The sequence below is a fragment of the Ustilago hordei genome, assembly GCF_900519145.1.
Source record: "Ustilago hordei strain Uho2 genome assembly, contig: UHO2_contig_09, whole genome shotgun sequence".
Classification (NCBI taxonomy): Eukaryota; Fungi; Basidiomycota; class Ustilaginomycetes; order Ustilaginales; family Ustilaginaceae; genus Ustilago; species Ustilago hordei.
This window is the reverse complement of record NW_024545280.1, coordinates 435,710-454,935: the sequence shown is the minus strand read 5'-3', so window position 1 is coordinate 454,935 and position 19,226 is coordinate 435,710. Positions and strand designations below refer to the sequence as shown.

The following is a 19,226-nucleotide window of genomic DNA, read 5'->3' as shown; positions in this document are numbered from 1 at the left end:
GCATGTCTGTCCTTCTGGTGAGAGCATCGGGTTCACCACCTTTGTCTCCTGGTCGATACTGCAATATGAAGTCGAAGTCTGCTAGTAGTATTGCCCATCGAGCTTGTCGACCTGTGATGCGTCTCTGTGACTTGAAGTACTTGAGGGCTTCATGGTCAGTGAGGATGACCAGTTGGTTCGGTAGTCCAGCTAGCATGTGTCGCCACTGAGTGAGGCAGGCGACCACAGCTAGGAGCTCCTTATCATGGATCTCATAGTTCTTCTCGGCAGAAGACATCTTCCTAGAGTAGAAGGCCACTGGATGCCATCGTCCTTCATGCTCCTGCTTGAGCACTCCTGCTATAGCAAAGTCACTTGCATCAATCTCCAACCTTGTTGGAAGGTGGTAGTCGAAGTGCTGAAGCACTCCTGCTGATGTGAAGGCCTGGATGAGCTTGTGGAAGGCCTGTTGGGCCTCCTCTGGTAGCTCGAACTTCTTGAACCGTTCTATAGGCTTTACCAGTGCTGTCAAGGGCTTGGCTATGCGAGCAAAGTGGGCTATGAACCTTCGATAGAAGTTGGCAAAACCCAGGAACCTCTGGATGTCATGGATTGACTCTGGCATTGGCCACTCCTTGACAGTGCGCACCTTTTCTGGGTCCATCTCTATGCCCGTTGGCTTGATGATGTACCCCAGGAACTCGACTGTCTTGGTGTGGAACTCACACTTCGACAGCTTAGCAAAGAGCCTGTTGTTCCTTAAGTGAGTGAGGACCTCGGTGACATGCTTCACATGTACCTCTTCAGTGTCACTGAAGATCAGGAAGTCATCTAGGTATACTACCACATATATCCCAATGATGTCTCGGAAGATGTCATTGATGAATGACTGGAAGTGAGCTGGAGCATTGGCTAGGCCAAAGGGCATCACTAGGTACTCATAGAGTCCCAACTGAGTGCCAAAAGCTGTCTTCCATTCATCTCCTTTAGCAATCCGGATGAGGTTGTATGCTGCTCTAAGGTCTAGCTTGGTATAGATCCTTGCCTTCCTGAGTAAGAACAGCTGCTCCTCGATGAGGGGCAATGGTGCCCTGTTCTTGACAGTGATCTCGTTGAGACCTCTGTAGTCCACACAGAGTCTGAGACCTCCATCCTTCTTTGGTACGAAGAGCACCGGTGATCGTGCCGGGCTCTTCGATGGTCTTATGAACCCCTTCTCGAGGTTCTCATCCAAGTACCTCCTCAACTCGGACATCTCCTTGGGTCCCTTAAGGTATAGGGGCCCTTGAGGTGGCTTCCCTCCTTCTATCAACTCGAGGTGGAGATCATGCTCGGTATGATGGGGCAGCTTGTCTGCTTCCACCTCATCAAACACATCTCACAGGTGTTGGTATGGCTTTGGTATGTCTGCAGCCGTCACCACCTTATCTACCTCCACCTCCATCTCGACTCCTTTATCTGCGCCTGTAGGTACAAAACCAAAGGCCGGGAGTGATGATGGTGGCTCCTCTAACAGCATGAACCCTATGGGTCCATCTTCCAGAGCTGCTCGTAGTATGCGCTCTGCTGAGACAAACTCGTTACCATGAAGGGTTGGTCTCCTCATGGTTAGGTCCCCTGCTCTTGCTGCTTCAGGGGGTCTCCTAGGGGGTCGGTCCTGCTCCTGAGTCTTGAACTCCAGCTGGCCCGTATCCCATTGTATGGTGGGTTTGAGCCTCCGTAGCTCAGTGAACCCCAGGATGAGGTCATAGTCCGCAGTGTCGGCCACTGAAGCTTCGACCACACCCAGATTGTGTGTACCAATAGATACCTGCATGCTCGCAGAACTATTGATGGAGAGTTGGTGCCCGGTGACACCATGGATCGATCTTGTTTTTATGGGTTTTGTGGGTATTTGGTACTTACTAATGAAAGAATCTGAGACTATGGACAAACCAGCACCGGTATCAGCTAGTATCCGAGCAGGATGGTCTTGAACCATTCCAGAGAGCTCCAGTACTGCTTTGCCTCCACTGGTAGAGAAACATACTTGACAATCTTGATATATACAGAGTGATGGCGAGGAGGTTTGTAGAGCAATGCATGCCATCAGTGCATCACCCCACTGACGTTTCCCTCGTTGTCATCATCATCGTGCTCCTCCTCGTGATCGGGGTCCATGGGTTGCTGGTATGAGCTGAGGTCCATGGCCTCGGGGTCACCCGTCTCAGTGCTGCCTGTGTGGCCATCTCCTGAGTCGGTGGCCTCCTCGAAGGGGTCTGCTGTGGTGACCATAACCTTTGGTCCCATGGGTCGAGAGCTAAGAGGGTTTACCCTCCTGCTGGGGCAGTCTCTGGCCCAATGGCCGATACCCTTGCATACATGACAGGTGTTGATACCTGATGGAGCAGGGCTTCCTTGCTTCGAGGGTTGGGTGGGATGATGAGGAAGGGGTCGGTTTAGGTTTTGTATAGTTGCTTGTGTAGTTGCTTGTGATGGTGATCGAGCTGGATAGGGTTGAGTGGGTTGTCGGGTGGGGATTGAACTTTGATTTGGCCGAGACCCAGTTCTTAGTGGAGGTGACGTGGCATTTGGAAGTGAGTGTCTAGCCGAGGACTGCTGTAGTAGCATCCTCTGTCGATCGATCTCCTTGACCTCTCGATACCACTCCCATCTCTTCCCAGGTGGATTCCTCTCAAACTTCTCCTGTATGCTACGAGTGAGACTACCTCTGAAGAGATCAATCACTAGCTCATTGTCATCTAGGTTGACCTGTCCTTCCAAGTCTCTGAACCGCTCTACATGACGTGTGGCAGCACCAGGAGCATCACTTGTGAGTCTGAGAGCCAACAGCTTGTTGTATGCCTCCATCCTAGCATTGCGTGGGTTGAACTGCTCTGACAGTCGCTCTGTGAAGTAGTGCCAATCATTGAACAACCTTCCTTCTCTAGCTCTATCAATACGGAGCTTGGAGGTCCACCACTCTCTTGCTGTCCCTTCCAGTTGAGCACCCATGTGATTGATCATCCTAGACTGCTCATACACCTGGTTGAACTTAAACCATGCTTCGGCTTCTAGAATGAAGATCTCCATGTCCCGGGGATTGAACTTTGGAAAGGGGGTGGTGATGGGCTTTGACCGGTTAAGCTCTGCCATGATGCTGGTATCCTCCTCGTGGTCCAGGGGGTAAGGGTCCGTCCTAGTCCTGCTGTAGGGGTCCAGCTTAGTCTTGACATATCTTGGCCCAGTAGGTGAAGCATACTTCTCGTAGTTGATGTCCTCCTGCTCATCCAGGTTGAATGAGACTGATCGTCTTGGTCGTGGAGCTGGAGTAGGAGTATGTGGGTCTCCTATCATAGACTCATCTCCTCCTCCTGCTTGGTCTTCTGAGTGAGAGAGGTCCATCGTATCCTCCCTACCCAGCTGAGCTCGTTGTAGTCGTTCCTCTCGATGACCCTGCCTAGTAAGCTCTAGCTGAGCTTCCAATAGAGTGAGTAGTCTATCGAGCTTATTGTTGAGGTCTGGGTCCGTCATGGTGATCGTGAGGAGCTGCTTGAACGATCCACTCTAATGTCAGGGGTCTCGCGCCTGAAACCCAGGTCGGTCTGTCGAGATACTCGGTGACTATTAAACTGTGTGACAGCTATTGTCTCGGTATCGGTGACTATCAAGTTGTGCAGTGACAGCAGGTGGCGTTCGTTGTATATACTATCATAGGTTTCGGCTGACCTCTGTGGACACTCCGTTCAGGGGTAGCTCGGCACGATCAATATCAATGTTATGATGACACCAAGGTCTGGTGTGGGTGTTGATGATGATGAGGTTGATGGTGTTGGTGATGAGATTGGTGATGTCAATGATAATGAGGTTGATGGTGTTGATGATAAGATTGGTGATGTCAATGATAATGAGGTTGATGGTGTTGGTGATAAGGTTGGTGGCGTCAACACGAGTGTCCAGTGTGTTGACTTGATGCTTTGAAGTGATCCCCGGACCGCAGTGGACTACTGCCTTCGGTTCTATCTATATCCGGACTGCTAACCTGCTATGGGCGCCTTCGGATGTCAGGTAGTGGTGATACAACACACACACTACGATGAGGAGCAACCTTGATAGATTGCTGCTATGCTGACTGTAACTAATGAGTACTTGTGTTTCTAAAGTATTGACTAGTTGTATGGTGAGTAGAGTGGATGAGGATCCACTCGACCTATGATGATGAGAAAGCATGGTTATATACCTCTTCTCAGCATCGCCAGCGATGCTGCTCCTGCTCTCTCTCCATAGAGTACCTTCTTCATCGAGTACTGCTCAGGGGCCTCTCCTGCTTGGCACCCCTGTGCCTCTTGGTCGACACAGCTCCTCCTCCTCATGACCTGGTGTCGACTCCTTCGACACTGCTCCTCCTCCTCATGACCTGATGTCGACTCCTTCGACACTGCTCCTCCTCCTCATGGCCTGGTGTCGACTCCTTCGACACTGCTCCTCCTCCTTTGATCAGTGACAGTTCCTTTGGCTCTTGTCTCTCGAGCCCCTGAGTGGTAACCATCTGCATGCTCCTTGAGCTTGGTCCTCTTCGTGGCTGTGCCTGCTCCTTGAGCTTGGTCCTCCTCGTGGCTGTGCCTGCTCCTTGAGCTTGGTCCTCCTCGTGGCTGTGCTTGGCCCTCCTTTGCATGTGAGTCCATAGGAGTCCATGGTCTCCATGGAGACTGCACTACGACCATGCTCTCTACTGGTGTCGACTAGGTCTTCGATACCTGTGCTCCTTCCATATGAACCAGTGACCCTCCTGCTTCTTGAGCATCCAGGCCCATGACAGTGATGCTGAGCAAGGTTTGCAGAAATGTCAGAATATGACTAAGCAGTCATGCGTTTTTACTGTAACTAGATGTATTTTAGGAAGGAAGGATGACATCTAAGGGAAGCTAGTTTGAGTAGCTTCTGTACAAGCAAAGATTTGCACATTGCTATCGAACTTTCCTGCGCGACGAGTATTCGCGCGAGAAGATATCGATCGAGCATTCTCGTGCGGCTAGTATTCGCACGAGAGAGAGGCGTGAGAGTGTCATCGGTTTTCGTGTTGCTGGACTGGTGTGCGCGGCTCTTTCTCTCTCTCTTTCCTCTCTCCGCTCTCGGCTCAGTTGCGCACTGCTCAACTCGCAACTCGTCCTCATCGACTCGGCTTCAGTTACTCCATCTCTTACTTCCACCTTCTTGTTCTTCACCTTTCACCTTTCACCCTTCACCCTTCTCCCTTCTCCCTTCACCTTTCACCTTTCACCTTTCACCCTTCGCCCGACCTTCTCCGCCTTTTTACTTCTTTTGCTGTTTAGCAACGTTGCTGCCGGTGTACATCTCGCCCGCTCGACTTTACTCCTCCTTCCTCTTCGTTCCGCGCAGCAATTCCTCTTGGTTGCGAGCCTCCGTTGATTCAGGGCTACCTTTGGCGAGTTCATTCTGTCTTTGCTCCATTACCCTTGCCGTCTTGCAAATCCCTCTTGCGAATCCCTCATTCACCGAGTACCCTGCTTCGTCCATACTTTGAGCTCCTCCACAAGCCCAGCAGAGGCCCTCTACAGCGTCCGAACTATCTTCGACAGGCTAGGATCGAACGTCCAACCTCTCGCTTCCCGGTTAGCAGCTCGATACTTAGACCCGCCCCCCGCATTTTCAGGTGTCCCAGTGACAGCGGTCTCATCTTGCCGCCTCGATTGAGCTTTTTCAGCTTCTTTCATTCACTCCACGGCCATGAACCAAGAGAACGCACTGCCGACACCCAACTCGTTTGCCTCGAATGGTTTTGCAGCACCCACCGCATCCAACCCCGCTCACCAACAGGCATTCCCACTTGATCCGCTCGAAGTGATGAAGCGCGCTCCCTCCCGGTCCTTCGTCGCACACGCCAGCCTCGGCCACCTTTCCTCCCTCCCCAACCCTCAGCAGATGCCCGAAGCCGGCGCTAAAAAGGCCCGCTTTGTCTCCGAAGGCAACATTCCCAGCCTCGCTCAGCAGAACTTTGCCAACCCGTCTCTTGGTGGCTTCCCAGCTGCCTCACATCATGCTCACGGCGCCTTTCTTGGCAACGCTGCCTCACCACAAGTTCAAGGTCAGCCATTTGCAGGCCTCAGTGGACTCGAACCGCCAGGCAACGGCACTGACGGCACCCGCTCCTTCTCTGGCAACCTTGGCCATGCCGGTTTGCTTGGTCAAAACGGCCTCAACTTTGACGCTGCTGGCTCAGCGCCCTTCCTCATCACCAACGGTGCCGGCCTGAACCCTGCCACCGCCATGTTCCCCAACTTCGCCAATATATCTGGCTTTCTACCTAACCTCGGTGTGCTGAACGCCATGCATCGTCAGGTCAACCCTCTCAACCGCACCGTCTACGTCGGCAATCTCCCTGCAGACGCTTCCGTCGACGAATTGCTCAATCTTGTCAAGTTCGGTCCGATCGAGAACGTGCGCATCTTGCCCGAAAAGAACTGCGCCTTCATCTCCTTCCTCGATGGCGCCACAGCCACTGCCTTCCACGCCGATGCCTGTGTCAAGAAGGTTTCGCTACACAATCAGGAACTCAAGATCGGTTGGGGCAAGCCGTCACAATGCCACCCTGCTGTCTTGATGGCAGTCCAGCAGAACCAGGCTTCTCGCAACGTCTACGTCGGTCAGCTCGACGAGTCTGCTTCCGAGCAATCGCTTCGAGACGATCTCTCACGCTTCGGTCCCATTGACCAGGTCAAGATTGTTCGCGACAAGAACATTGGCTTCATCCACTTGCTCTCGATCCAGACCGCCATGAAGGTCGTTGCTACTCTGCCGACCGAACCAGCGTGGTCCAATAAGCGTGTCAGCTACGGTAAGGATCGATGTGCATATGTGCCCAAAAGCCAACAGCAGAACCAGGCACACAATAACCAGGCCGCTGCTATGGGTCTGGCGGCAGCAGCCTCTCTTGGATACCCAACTGCTGCCTTTGCTGGTGCCAACGCTGCGCCTGACAATGGCCGGTCTCCTGCCAGTTCTGTCTTTGGCCCCGCTGCTGCTATGATGGGTGCCAACGCCACCGCATTGGAGCAGCTCGGCAATCGCACCATCTACCTTGGCAACATCCACCCCGACACTACCACAGCCGAGATCTGCAACCACATTCGCGGCGGTATCTTGCAAAACATTCGCTTCATCCCTGAAAAGCACATTGCTTTTGTCACATTCGTCGATCCTAATGCAGCACTGGCCTTCTTCCACCTGGCATCCTACTCGGGCATCATGATTCACAACCGTCGACTCAAGATCGGATGGGGAAAACACTCTGGTCCTCTCAGTCCGGCGATCCAGTTTGCAGTGCATGCCGGTGGATCGCGTAATGTCTACATTGGCAACATTGACCATCCCGACTTGTTGACCGAGGACAAGATCCGCAATGACTTTTCGCAATATGGCGAGATCGAAACAGTCAACAGCTTGAGGGAGAAGAACTGTGCATTTGCCAACTTTACCAACATTCAGTCGGCGATCAAGTGCATCGAAGGGATCAAGAGCCATCCTGACTATCAGAATGTCAAGGTCTCGTACGGCAAGGATCGATGCGGTAACCCACCACGCAGCTTGAACAGCAACCAGAATGCTAATAACCAGGGCGAAGGTGGAAGGAAAGCGAGCGGATCCATCTCGCCGAACCCATCCATCTTGCAAGGCCAGGGGGACGAGACAATGGTGACGGCGAGCGAGTCAGTTCAGGATCTTGCTTGCCTCCCAGGCGACACAAGCTCAGCTGCTGCACCAACAACGACGGTCAAGGAGGATGAGTGGACAGAGTAGATGCCAGCTTCAACTCTGCTTTTGTCTTACTGTCAATCGTCTATTCTGTCTATAGCGCTCGTGCCGGTTGCACTGTGAATGGCGACGAGGACGCGTTACTCAAGATACCTTTTTTTTGGTTTTTGGTCTTTTTTTTTTTTTTTTTTTTTTTTTTTTGGTTTTTGCTAGATTACTGTAGAGTCGTGCTAGCAGCATCGCCTTTTACATTTATTTTACCTTGTCTTGTTTGCAATCTCAATGTCATGCTTTGCTGCACTACGCAAAGCCGAAGACGATGCGTGCTGCAGTGAGGAAGCTGATCGAGTTTGAATCTCGTACGAGAAGGCGAGGTTAGTAAGTGCTCTATGCAATATTCACACGAGACTGGCTAGTTGAAATCGCAAGGATGAGGAATGAGGAATGTGATGCATTGCATTCAAGACAGTCGACGACAGACAGCGGTGAATGGGGATGGCTGGTAGTTCTCATTAGCTGTTGAGACGCACTGCAAACGAATGAAATTCGAATCAAAAGATATCAAATGGGGGTGGAGAATATTCGAAGCACAAGTAGCCGACGCAAGGAGCCTACGCTCAGACACGGATTCGAGCCAATTCTTCCATAGACACCTCGCCCTCTCGATTTAACCTGAAGCCGAGAAGCCCTTTTTCAGGTGGCCCAGAAGCTTTGAGGTAGTTGTTATTGTTGAGATGATTGCGCAGTACGGCGAGCTCTGAGTTTTCCAGATCGAAAATCCTGTCGCTCCTTTGTACCTTTCTCCATGAAGGCTCGCTATAAGATGACCATCTTTTCACTGTTCGTTTGTCGAACGGACGCCCGTGCATAAGGTGCCGAGCTTTCTCACCATAAATTAATCCGATTCTTTTCGCGTGATCAAAATGCCGACCAACATTTTCATGAGTGTCCCTACTTTTTTGCAACCTTCCATCTTCGTCTATAGACAGCCGTCCGTACGAGTTATCTGTTCGACCTTGAGTTGTACCAAAAAGCCAGACCTTTTTGTAGCTTACCAGAGCGTTCTTCACTGTGCCTGCAGGAACTTTACTTACATCAAGCACCGGCACGCCCTGATAATGAGTATGAGTGCCGAAATGCTCATCCAAAGCATCCCTTGTCAGGGGTTGCCTTTCTTTTTCGAGCTCGAAATAGGGACCAATGTAATACATATATTCCCTGATTTTAGAATCCCTTCCAGCTCGAGGTCCAGAGCTAGAAGAAGCACTGTCCATCGGCCTTGCATGGCAAAGTAGGGCTGGGAGAAGCAATAGGACGAGTGCTGATAGCAGCACCATCCATTGCTGAAAGGTTTGACGCATTGCCAGCATTACTCGAGAGGTCGAAGTGGCAAGGAGAGGTCGAAGTGGCAAGGAGAGGTCGAAGTGGCAAGGAGAGGTCGAAGTGGCAAGGAGAGGTCGATGAGGGAGAGACCCGAATGAGACAGGGATACGCGGGTCTTCTTATACCTTCTGAGCCCTCCTTCCAGAAGGACAAAATTTTGCTTCTACATGGCCACGCGTGGCGATAGCTTTGCGTGTGTTGCGCATCTCGGTCAGCCACTTCCTCGGAGCCTTCATTTTCCCACTTTGTCTGAAATCGAACTTCAGCAACATTGCGTCGTGGTCGGTGACACCGAGGTGCGACTTCCTCGAGTGCCACGATGAGGTTCGCCATCTGCTCACATTCAACCCCACCGGCCCACATTCAAATCCACCAAAGCTCATTGCACCACAGCACTTCCGTACCTTCATGTCTTGGTGTCTAAATGCACCAACTCAAGTTCGCACCTGCACCATATCCCTATCCATGATAAAGAGAGAGTGACACTTAGCGATGACGAAGACCGGGAGATATCAGTCTGAGTACGGTGTTCAAGCTAAAGAGCAAAACACTATACTATATTGACATGATAAAGAGAACATGGCGAGAGCCTCGAGCTCTCTGCCTGACATATATACAAAATGCTGGCACATCCCATATGTGGGAGTATCATCCTCAATAACAGGGTATGACAACGAGCGGGACCCAATAGCATCTGATCTCTCTCTCAGATCGTACCTGCCCGATTCCCGATTGGGTTACCTGCACCGTTCCTCCCGATCTCTTGGAGTCGTGCTGGATCCTCATCTTCAGCAATCCGCAGCTGGAGCCATTCTACAGTGAAGATGAGGCTGTCTCTGATGTGGGACTGGCGGAGGAAGAAGATGTCAGGCAAGGACGGATGGCAGAGCTGCAAGTCATCGTAGCGGAGACGCAAAGGGGCAGAGGCGTAGGTACATTCCTGGTCAAGACAGTGCTGCCAAAGGTAACGATCCAATATGATGATGCAAGTTGACGTAAGCTGATACCGAAGAGATCGGGCAAAGCCAATCTGATCAGAGATCAAGTACAACTTAGTCCCGCTAGTTGTCACGCTTCGTCATTGAGTAGGATACTCCCACATTCGGCATGTGCCACGAAGATGTATATATATCAAGCTGAGAGCTCTAGGCTCTCACCACTTTCCTTTAGTCAATTGAGTATAGTGTTTCTGCCCTAATAGCAGCAGTAATGTGCTCGGATTGACGTCGATTGCTGAGCATCGACATCCGTCCTCCTTTATTCTTTTGTCAAGTGCTGGCTTCACTCGAGACAGACTGGCGATACTCGACGGTGCAGGCAAGCTGCTTGCCCGAGAACGAGGCTTGTTGGAAACTGTTGGAGCGGTGCGAATTTCAGAGCGTCTCGACGAGGAGTAAAGTGGTCAAGATGATCGACGGCCCTAGGAAAGGCGATTGGAGAGATCTTGTCACCTTTGAATTCAAGCTGCTACCAATACCGCCGTCGAAGTAACAGCAGCAACCGCCACCGCCACTTCAGCAAGAGTATTCACCTTGAACTGCACCGGTCATAAATCTGACAATCGATCCAAATGCGTTGCTCAAACGACCAAGACTCGGATGACGCATAGCACACCATTGTACGCTTCACAGGATTGCAATCAGAATGAGCCGACTGGGTACGCAAGTAATTATATAGATGCAGAACTCGTAACATATCGTCCGCATGCTTGTGTACCTTACAAATGAACTGGCCTTGAATAGCGACGATACCTCCGATACCCTCTCTGCCTCTACGAAGCTCACTGCTATCATCACACAATAAGTGACTCGACGCGTTCCACACCCATCCGGTATCATCGACACTGATAGTGTCGGGACCCTCAGCCAATCGATCTACCTCAGCATCTGCATCTCGAATATATTGCGCATCATCCACTCCGCCTTTGCCCGCCTGAAGCATGTTCGACCTGCAATCGTGAAAGCTGATCGCTTCCTAGCCATATCCGGCAACGCCACAACTGCGACTCAGGTCGCCCAGATCTGATTTCCTCTAAACAAAGCTTACCGTTTGTCTTGCCCTTGTCGTCGTCGACATGCTACGTAGCGCTGTCACCCGCACTGCCCTCAAGGCGACCGGCCAGAGTGGCCTTGGTGGCTCCTCTAGCCATGCCGAAGGCATGCATCCCAATCTCGGACTTCACAACGCCGCAGCTAGCGGCAACATCGGTCTAGTCAAGTTCGCCCTTGAGAATGGTCAGCCCGCCAACAGCAATCTCAACGGTATTTTGCCCTTGCATGCCGCCTGCTCTGGTGGCAGCGAGCAAAGCGTTCGTATGCTCATCTTCCACGGCACCGACGTCAACACGCCCCGTCTCAAGGCCAAAGGATCTAGCGGTGGTCCAGGTGCGGAAGGCTCAACACCACTCCACTTTTGCCGCTGCCAACGGTCATCTCGACATTGTTCGCATTTTGCTCGAAGCAGGAGCGCGACCGGCTGCAGCAGACAAAGAGGCTCTCCTCCCTGAGGCTCTCGCTCTTGGCAACGGTCATACCGAATGCGCCAATCTTATCCGCTCCTGGATCTCCGCATACGGCTCCAACGGCCTCGCTGGTATGGTCGAATCGCGAGACACGGTCAGCGGAGACGTCACCTTGGGCCCAGCTGCCTACATCCGTTACGCCGCTTCAGGTAGAAGCGCCGCTCCCCTTTCGCCCATCACAGCATCCAGAAACAAGCAGTCTAGCTGCAGCAGCAGCGGCAGCAACAACGTCTCGAGCTCTCACCTAGCGACTCCTTCATCAGCACTTAACAACAAGTCTTCATCCGAAACGCTTTTAGCCAGCAACGCTTCCAAAGTAGCCGGCTCACGCTCCGGGCCAACATCAAAGGGTGGATCTATCTTCAAGACGAGCTGCAACCCGAATCTTGGCAACAATGCAGCTTCGTTTGCCACTCCTCCCTTGCCTGTCGCCTCGCCAGCATCACTCACGTCTTCTCAATCCATGTCATCATCGTCAGCATATCCTACAGCCATCTCTCCCGGTCTCGGCGCATTCCCTTCCGAGGGACCATCCTACGACTCTTCGGACTATGCTGCAACATCAACAGCCTCTGCGCAGGCAAGATTCACTTCCGTTTCGGCAGCCGTTCCTGGCAACACTGCAAGTGCATCAGCCACCGGTAGCGCACGCGAAACCAAGAGAAGGCCTTCTCTGCTCTCCATCCTAGAGAAAGCGGCACATCCTGCTGCTTCCTTGCGAGCTGCCCTCGCTAGCGGAAGCTCATCCAATCAGACGGGCGGTAGTATGTCGCATTCCTTGTCTAGCAGGTATCTCGACCATTCTTTTGACGGCGGTAGCAGGGCCGTTTAACGCGTGTGCTTTTGTAGCTTTACCATAAAGTGTGCAGTACCAAAGAGCAAATCTGGCAGAGAGTTGCATCAATCCTGTAAAGCTACTCTGAGAGGAACTTTACACTACTATTTCTTCAGAAGCAGTATCTTTGTCATTCCTCACACTGCAAACCATAACCATGCCATGATACAGTCAGACCACTCTCAGTCAGTGGTCAGCAGTCAGCCCTTGCAACAGTGACAAGTCTCCTTCTTTCCAGCTCACCTGCCATTCCATCTGCCTGCTCTGCTGCACAGCAAACCAACTTGATTTCAACTGTTGCAACCATCAGACACATTGCAGCTTAGCTATGCAGTGCACAGTATCTTGCAGACCAAAGCACACAGCAGAAAGACAGGGCCTCAGACAACATTCTTTCCTTGTTTGACAAGTTCCCATCAGAATGATAGACAAGCCTTCTACAGGATGGTCAGAATGTGGCCAGAAGCATTTGATTGCATCCTTAAGCAGATCAGCAATCACAAGGTCTCCAAAGGCAACTCCAGAAGCCTAAATTTCCAGCTTGCTGTCTTCCTCTACAGAATGGGATGATAAGGAAATGGTGCCAGCATCCAAGATGTTGCTCATATACTTGGCTTGAGCATGGGTTCAGTTGTCAACTATAGCAACAATGTGACAGCTGCTCTCTTTGATGCACACAGCCAGAGCTTAACTTGGGCAACTGAAAACAAGAAGATCAAGTCCAAGGACTGGGTGTAAGCGGTCGCGTGCCAGAAACCAGATTGGGTGTTTCCAATTGGTATTGGTGAGTAAGATATACTCAGTATGTTTCGACTTAAATGTAACCAGATGGCTTCATACTGGTAGGTCTCAGCTGACCACCTTGAACACTCCATTCAGAGGTTGTGTGGCATGTCCATTATTCTTTGGAGGGAGAGTAATACACTCTCCTTTACAGTATGAGTGTTTGTAGTACTGTTGATAATGCTCTCTAATGTCATCTGGACCACAATATGCTTATTGCCTACAGATAATGGTAGTTACTGGACTGCAGGTGTTGGACACCACCTACAATAACTGACTGGACTGCAGATGTTGAGCAAACACTGCCTACAGTAAGAGACTGGACTGCAGGTGTTGAGGAACACCACCTACAGTTGACACCTAACAGTGATACAACACACACATTTGAGGTGTTGTTGCAAAGCTCTGCTATTGCAATGATATGTAACTAAGAGTCAAGTAAAGAGTATGTAAAGTATAGAGTAGAGTGGATGATGATCCACTTGTATGCTATGGTAGAATGAGAGTATTTATGCATTCACTTGGTGTCACCTGCAACACCTCTCCTGCTCCTCCTGAGAGGCCTTTGCCTCCTCTTGACACTCTCCCTCCTGCTGGTGCCAATCCCTTTGATGCTGTGCTTCTACTGCTTGCACAGTGTATTGGTTTGTGTGATACTGCCCCTTTGCCTTTATGCTCTTCCTTGCCTGGTGATGTGTGACAACCCCTGCAACACAGCTCCTCCTCCTCATAGACAATCCCTGGTCTTCTTGACACAGCTCCTTCTCTCTTCACCATCTCACAAGTCATATGTGCTACCAACCTGATTAGATTGTTGATTCCCAATGATTGCTGCAGATCAATTTGGCGCACACTTCATATGCTGATCTGCTGATCCTGTGACACTGGGTACTCACCAAAACTGGAATTCCTGAATGGCAACATGGCTTTGCAATGGTGCACAGAATGCTGGTACCACTACAGTTCACACCAGGCATGGAGGGGCACTTTGATTGGAAGAAGAACTACAGCTTGAATGTTCAACTAGTTGTTTTGCCACACAACCTCAAGATCATTGAGTATGTTGTTGGCTGCCCTGGATCTACTCATGACAGCAGCACTTTTGCCAAGTCTGACATCTTCAAAAATCCTCACCATTATCTTGCCAAGGGAGAATGGATTTGGGCTGACCTAGGGTATGGGCTATCTGAGCACATAGTGTCTCCATATGGGTGTCATGGGCCTGGATGCGCAGGAAGCAGGAAGACCTGTCAAGTCATATAAAGGGAGCACAGGAATCAAGGAATTGGGCAGATCATGGGAGTTGCAGTAGAGGTCACTGAGATCTGTAAAAGAGAAGGCTCTATGACAGATCTGACCTAGATCAGCATGAGCAATAACAGTACCATGAGCCTCACCAGGATCTGTGGTAAACAAGGCTGTATTACATATTCCACAGAAATTAGGGACAAGGAGAATTGTACAACAGATCCAGTGGAGACAAGTGGCAAGGACTTTCAACACCACTGGATGAGGGAGGGGCCCTACATGATGATGAAGTCAGCACGAGAAGATGGGTGCCAAAGCTAAGAGGTAGATGAAAGAGGGGGTGGAGTGTGTGCTGTCAGTGGGATGAAGTGGGGTGACCCCTATCAATGATGAGAGGGAGCTGGTCCTCATAGACACAGACACAAGAAGAGCGAGAGCTGCCAAGGACGAGACACAATGGCAGCACCTCTGACACAGTGCTTGAGGAGGGAATACACCTCTTGGTATAGCAGGAGCAGTGTGTCAGAGGTCGCGTGCCTGAAACCTGAGATCTGTAGTAGAACCACTTCTATTACAGATCCTGCTGAGATATGTGCTTGTATATGATGTATTATGAATCTTGTCAAGTTATGCCATAGTAGTGTCCCTATGACTATACTTGCTCAAATCTGTGATTGAGCTTATGCTATTGCAGATTTTAACTGACCACTGTGGACACTCCATCCAGAGGTAGCTCGGCACAATCAATAATGGCATGAACTTGTACTGACACCAAAGGCTGGTGCAAATATGATTGCTGGTGACATTGACACAAGTGTCCAGTGTGTCGACTAAGTGCTTGGAGTGATCCCTGGACTGCAGTGGACAACTGCCTTCAGTTCTATCTTTATCTGGACCACTGGTTGCTGTGAACCACCTTCGGACATCAGTGAGCAGTGATATGACACACACGCTACAATGAGGGCAATCTACTTGATTGCAACTACACTGACTGAAACTAATGTACTTGGTGTAGAAGTGATACTAGTTATTATGGTGTAGAGTGGATGTCCATCCATTCACTTGTTATGACGAGGAGCATGGTTATATACCTGCTCCTGCAACATCGCCTGCAATGCTGTTCCTACTCTGGGAGGCTTTGCTGACACTGCTCCCCCTCCTCGTCCTTCCTATCCTTCCCATCCACTGTGTGGTGCTGCTCTCTGGCTCCGCTTCTCTCACACCCTGCAGATGGACAGTCTGTTGTTGTCTTATCTCCTATAGGGGCTAGTCCCACTTCATCTGGGTGGTGACTTGCACCCCCTCTCATCACCCTCTTGTCATCAGCGCCCACCTGGTGGCCCCGACTTCATCATTGTGCCAGGCCCCTGCTTCATCTGGTGGTGTTCTTCCTTCATACAGTATCCTCCCCTCATCCTATCAGTGAGGGGGTGCCTTTTTTGACCAATTCCCATGAGATCTGTCATACTCAGCATGATATTATGATTCTTGCTGAACTCTGTAGTAATGACTGTGTTCCTACAGATCCTGCTGAGTTATACCATAGGACCATTTCTACTACTGATTTCAGTGAACTCTTCCTTAAGCTCTCGTTTAGCCTGATCCTGCACTCCTTCATATGACTTCAACTTCTTCCTGCCTCTTGCGCATCCGGTTCCTATGACACAGTGTCACAGGCGACTCTGTGAGAGGTGTTGATATAAGACAGGCATTCTATTCATGGAAGTCGAGTGGATCCCCATCCACTCTACACCATACATAACTAGTTATCACTTTAAGCATAAGCATACATTAGCTTCAGTCAGTGAAGTTGCAATCAAGTAGATTGCTTCCATTGTAGTGCATGTGTTGTATCACCACTCACTGACATCCAAAGGTGGTTCATGGCAAACCAGTGGTCCAGATAATGATAGAACCAAAGGCAGTTGTCTGCTGTGGTCTGGGGATCACCTCAAGCATTCAGTCGACACACTGGACACTTGTGTTGATGACAACAACAATCTTGATCACACCAGACCTTGGTGTTAGTACCAGTTCATAACAATTATTGATCATGCCAAGCTACCTCTGGATGGAGTGTCCACAGTGGTCAGTTGAAACCTGCAATAGCAAAACCACTACTACATCTTTGGGTGAGAAAAGTGATAAAGATGTCTCTACTAGATATCTTGACAAGAATCATAATACTTCAAGCATTGTCACATATCTCGACAGGATTTGTAATAGATGTGTTTCTATTACAGATATCAGGTTTTGGGTGCATGACCTCTGACAATGGGCACTTGGCCTCTCTTGCTTCTGATGATTTCTGACAATTCAACAAGGCAGTAAGCAACATCAGAATCCAATCAGAACATGCTATAGGCTATTTGAAGGGCCACTTCCAAGCTCTCAGAGGGATGTTGTCAGGGGTCTCGCGCCTGAAACCCAGGTCGGTCTGTCGAGATACTCGGTGACTATCAAACTGTGCGACAGCTGTTGTCTCAGTATCAGTGACTATCAAGTTGTGCAGTGACAGCAGGTGGCGTTCGTTGTATATACTATCGTAGGTTTTGGCTGACCTCTGTGGACACTCCGTTCAGGGGTAGCTCGGCACGATCAATATCAATGCTTCGGTTATGATGACACCAAGGTCTGGTGTGAGTGTTGATGATGATGAGGTTGATGTCGTTGGTGATAAGGTTGGTGAGTGTTGATGATAAGGAGGTTGATGGTGTTGGTGATATGGTTGGTGGCGTCAACACGAGTGTCCAGTGTGTTGACTTGATGCTTGAAGTGACCCCCGGACCGCAGTGGACTACTGCCTTCAGTTCTATCTATATCTGGACTGCTAACCTGCTATGGGCACCTTCGGACGTCAGGTAGTGGTGATACAACACACACACTACAATGAGGAGCAACCTTGATAGATTGCTGCTATGCTGACTGAAACTAATGTATACTTATGCTGAAGTGATAACTAGTTATATGGTGAGTAGAGTGGATGAGGATCCACTCGACCTATGATGATGAGAAAGCATGGTTATATACCTCTTCTCAGCATCGCCAGCGATGCTGCTCCTGCTCTCTCTCCAGAGAGTACCTTCTTCATCGAGTACTGCTCAGGGGCCTCTCCTGCTTGGCACCCCTGTGCCTCTTGAGCTGTGTCAACTCCTTCGACACTGCTCCTCCTCCTCATGACCTGGTGTCGACTCCTTCGACACTGCTCCTTCTCCTTTGATCAGTGACAGTTCCTTTGGCTCTTGTCTCTCGAGCCCCTGAGTGGTAACCATCTGCATGCTCCTTGAGCTTGGTCCTCTTCATGGCTGTGCCTGCTCCTTGAGCTTGGTCCTCCTCGTGGCTGTGCTTGGCCCTCCTTTGCATGTGAGTCCATAGGAGTCCATGGTCTCCATGGAGACTGCACTACAACCATGCTCTCTACTGATCTCGACTAGATCTTCGATACCTGTGCTCCTTCCATATGAACCCGTGACTCTCCTGCTTCTTGAGCATCCAGGCCCATGACAGTCACCAACCTCATCATCATCAACACTCACACCAGACCTTGGTGTCATCATAACTGAAGCATTGGTATTGATCGTGCCGAGCTACCCCTGAATGGAGTGTCCACAGAGGTCAGCCGAAACCTATGATAGGATATACAATGAATGCCACCTGCTGTCACTGTGCAACTTGATAGTCACTGATACCGAGACAATAGCTGTTGCACAGTTTGATAGTCACCGAGTATCTCGACAGACCGACCTGGGTTTCAGGCGCGAGACCCCTGACATCATCCACTCTACTCTACCTTCACAGATATCATAACCATATGCTATACTACACAAACAGTAACATTCCTTACACGTCACACATCGCAATACCATCTATTGCAATCATCACAAGTCTGAGTCTTCATTGTCAAATGAAGAGTATTGTATACAATGTCATTGACACCTACATTGATGCTGTAGCACCTCAACTACAAGTGGAACCTCCACTGTGGGCCTGGAACCTCTACCAGTCCCTATAACCCAACCGCTGCCAACAACATCAACTGAGCACTAGCTCTGTCACTCTCAGTACTATGTTGACATCTCAACACTCATGCTGGCATTGTACTACACCATCGCTAGGAGCTGAACTTGCCATGTTACCTCTGTACAGAGTGCCGACAGCAGTTAGTTGACATCTGTTCCCCAGGCCTCACTCATTGGGTATCACGGTTATCCATTAAAGAGAGCCTCCTCACTGGTTCTCCGAGAAGTACACTCAGTCAACTCTCCCTACTGGAACTCCCTGAGATCCACTGAGATAGCCCATTCCGCAGAGAGTCGGGTGTTAGGCACACGACCGCTGACAGTGCCCATCTGCCTGCACCGACTTCATCATTGTGCACAGCCCCTGCTTCATATGGTGGTGACTCCTCCCTTGTTCTCTGTCATCCCCTCACCATATTGGCGATAGAGGTTTCTCTTGAACTGATCCCTGTGTGGCCTGTTGTATTGAGTGTGATCCTGCTGATTCTACTGACTCCTATAATAGGACCCATGTTCCTACCAATCACAACAAGTTATGTCATTGAGTCATTGATCCTACTGATCTCACTGATCCCTGTTGGAACTCTACTTTCCTGCTGATTCCACTCCTGTAACAAGACCCATGCTCCTACCAATCACGATGGCATAGGATCTGCGCAGGAAGATCTGAAATGAGGTATGGGGAGTATTGTGTGCTCAAAAATGT

General features: G+C 50.3%; 3 protein-coding genes across 3 annotated transcripts; 2 read left to right on the top strand and 1 right to left on the bottom strand.

The window, feature by feature from the left end:
• Positions 1–1,929: 1,929 nt before the first annotated feature.
• On the bottom strand, positions 1,930–3,492 carry UHO2_04508 (uncharacterized protein; the record flags this gene model as incomplete). Its single annotated transcript, XM_041558500.1, has 2 exons — positions 1,930–2,016; positions 2,089–3,492. 2 exons carry the CDS (start codon positions 3,490–3,492, stop codon positions 1,930–1,932), a joined length of 1,491 nt encoding a protein of 496 aa, XP_041414434.1.
• A 2,214-nt stretch (positions 3,493–5,706) lies between these two features.
• Positions 5,707–7,776, top strand: UHO2_04507 (uncharacterized protein; the record flags this gene model as incomplete). The annotated part of the gene is made up of 1 exon (XM_041558499.1): positions 5,707–7,776. The coding sequence occupies one exon, from the start codon at positions 5,707–5,709 to the stop codon at positions 7,774–7,776; it is 2,070 nt and encodes a 689-aa protein (XP_041414433.1).
• A 3,412-nt stretch (positions 7,777–11,188) lies between these two features.
• Positions 11,189–12,467, top strand: UHO2_04506 (uncharacterized protein; the record flags this gene model as incomplete). The annotated part of the gene is made up of 2 exons (XM_041558498.1): positions 11,189–11,498; positions 11,599–12,467. The coding sequence occupies 2 exons, from the start codon at positions 11,189–11,191 to the stop codon at positions 12,465–12,467; spliced, it is 1,179 nt and encodes a 392-aa protein (XP_041414432.1).
• Positions 12,468–19,226: the final 6,759 nt, after the last annotated feature.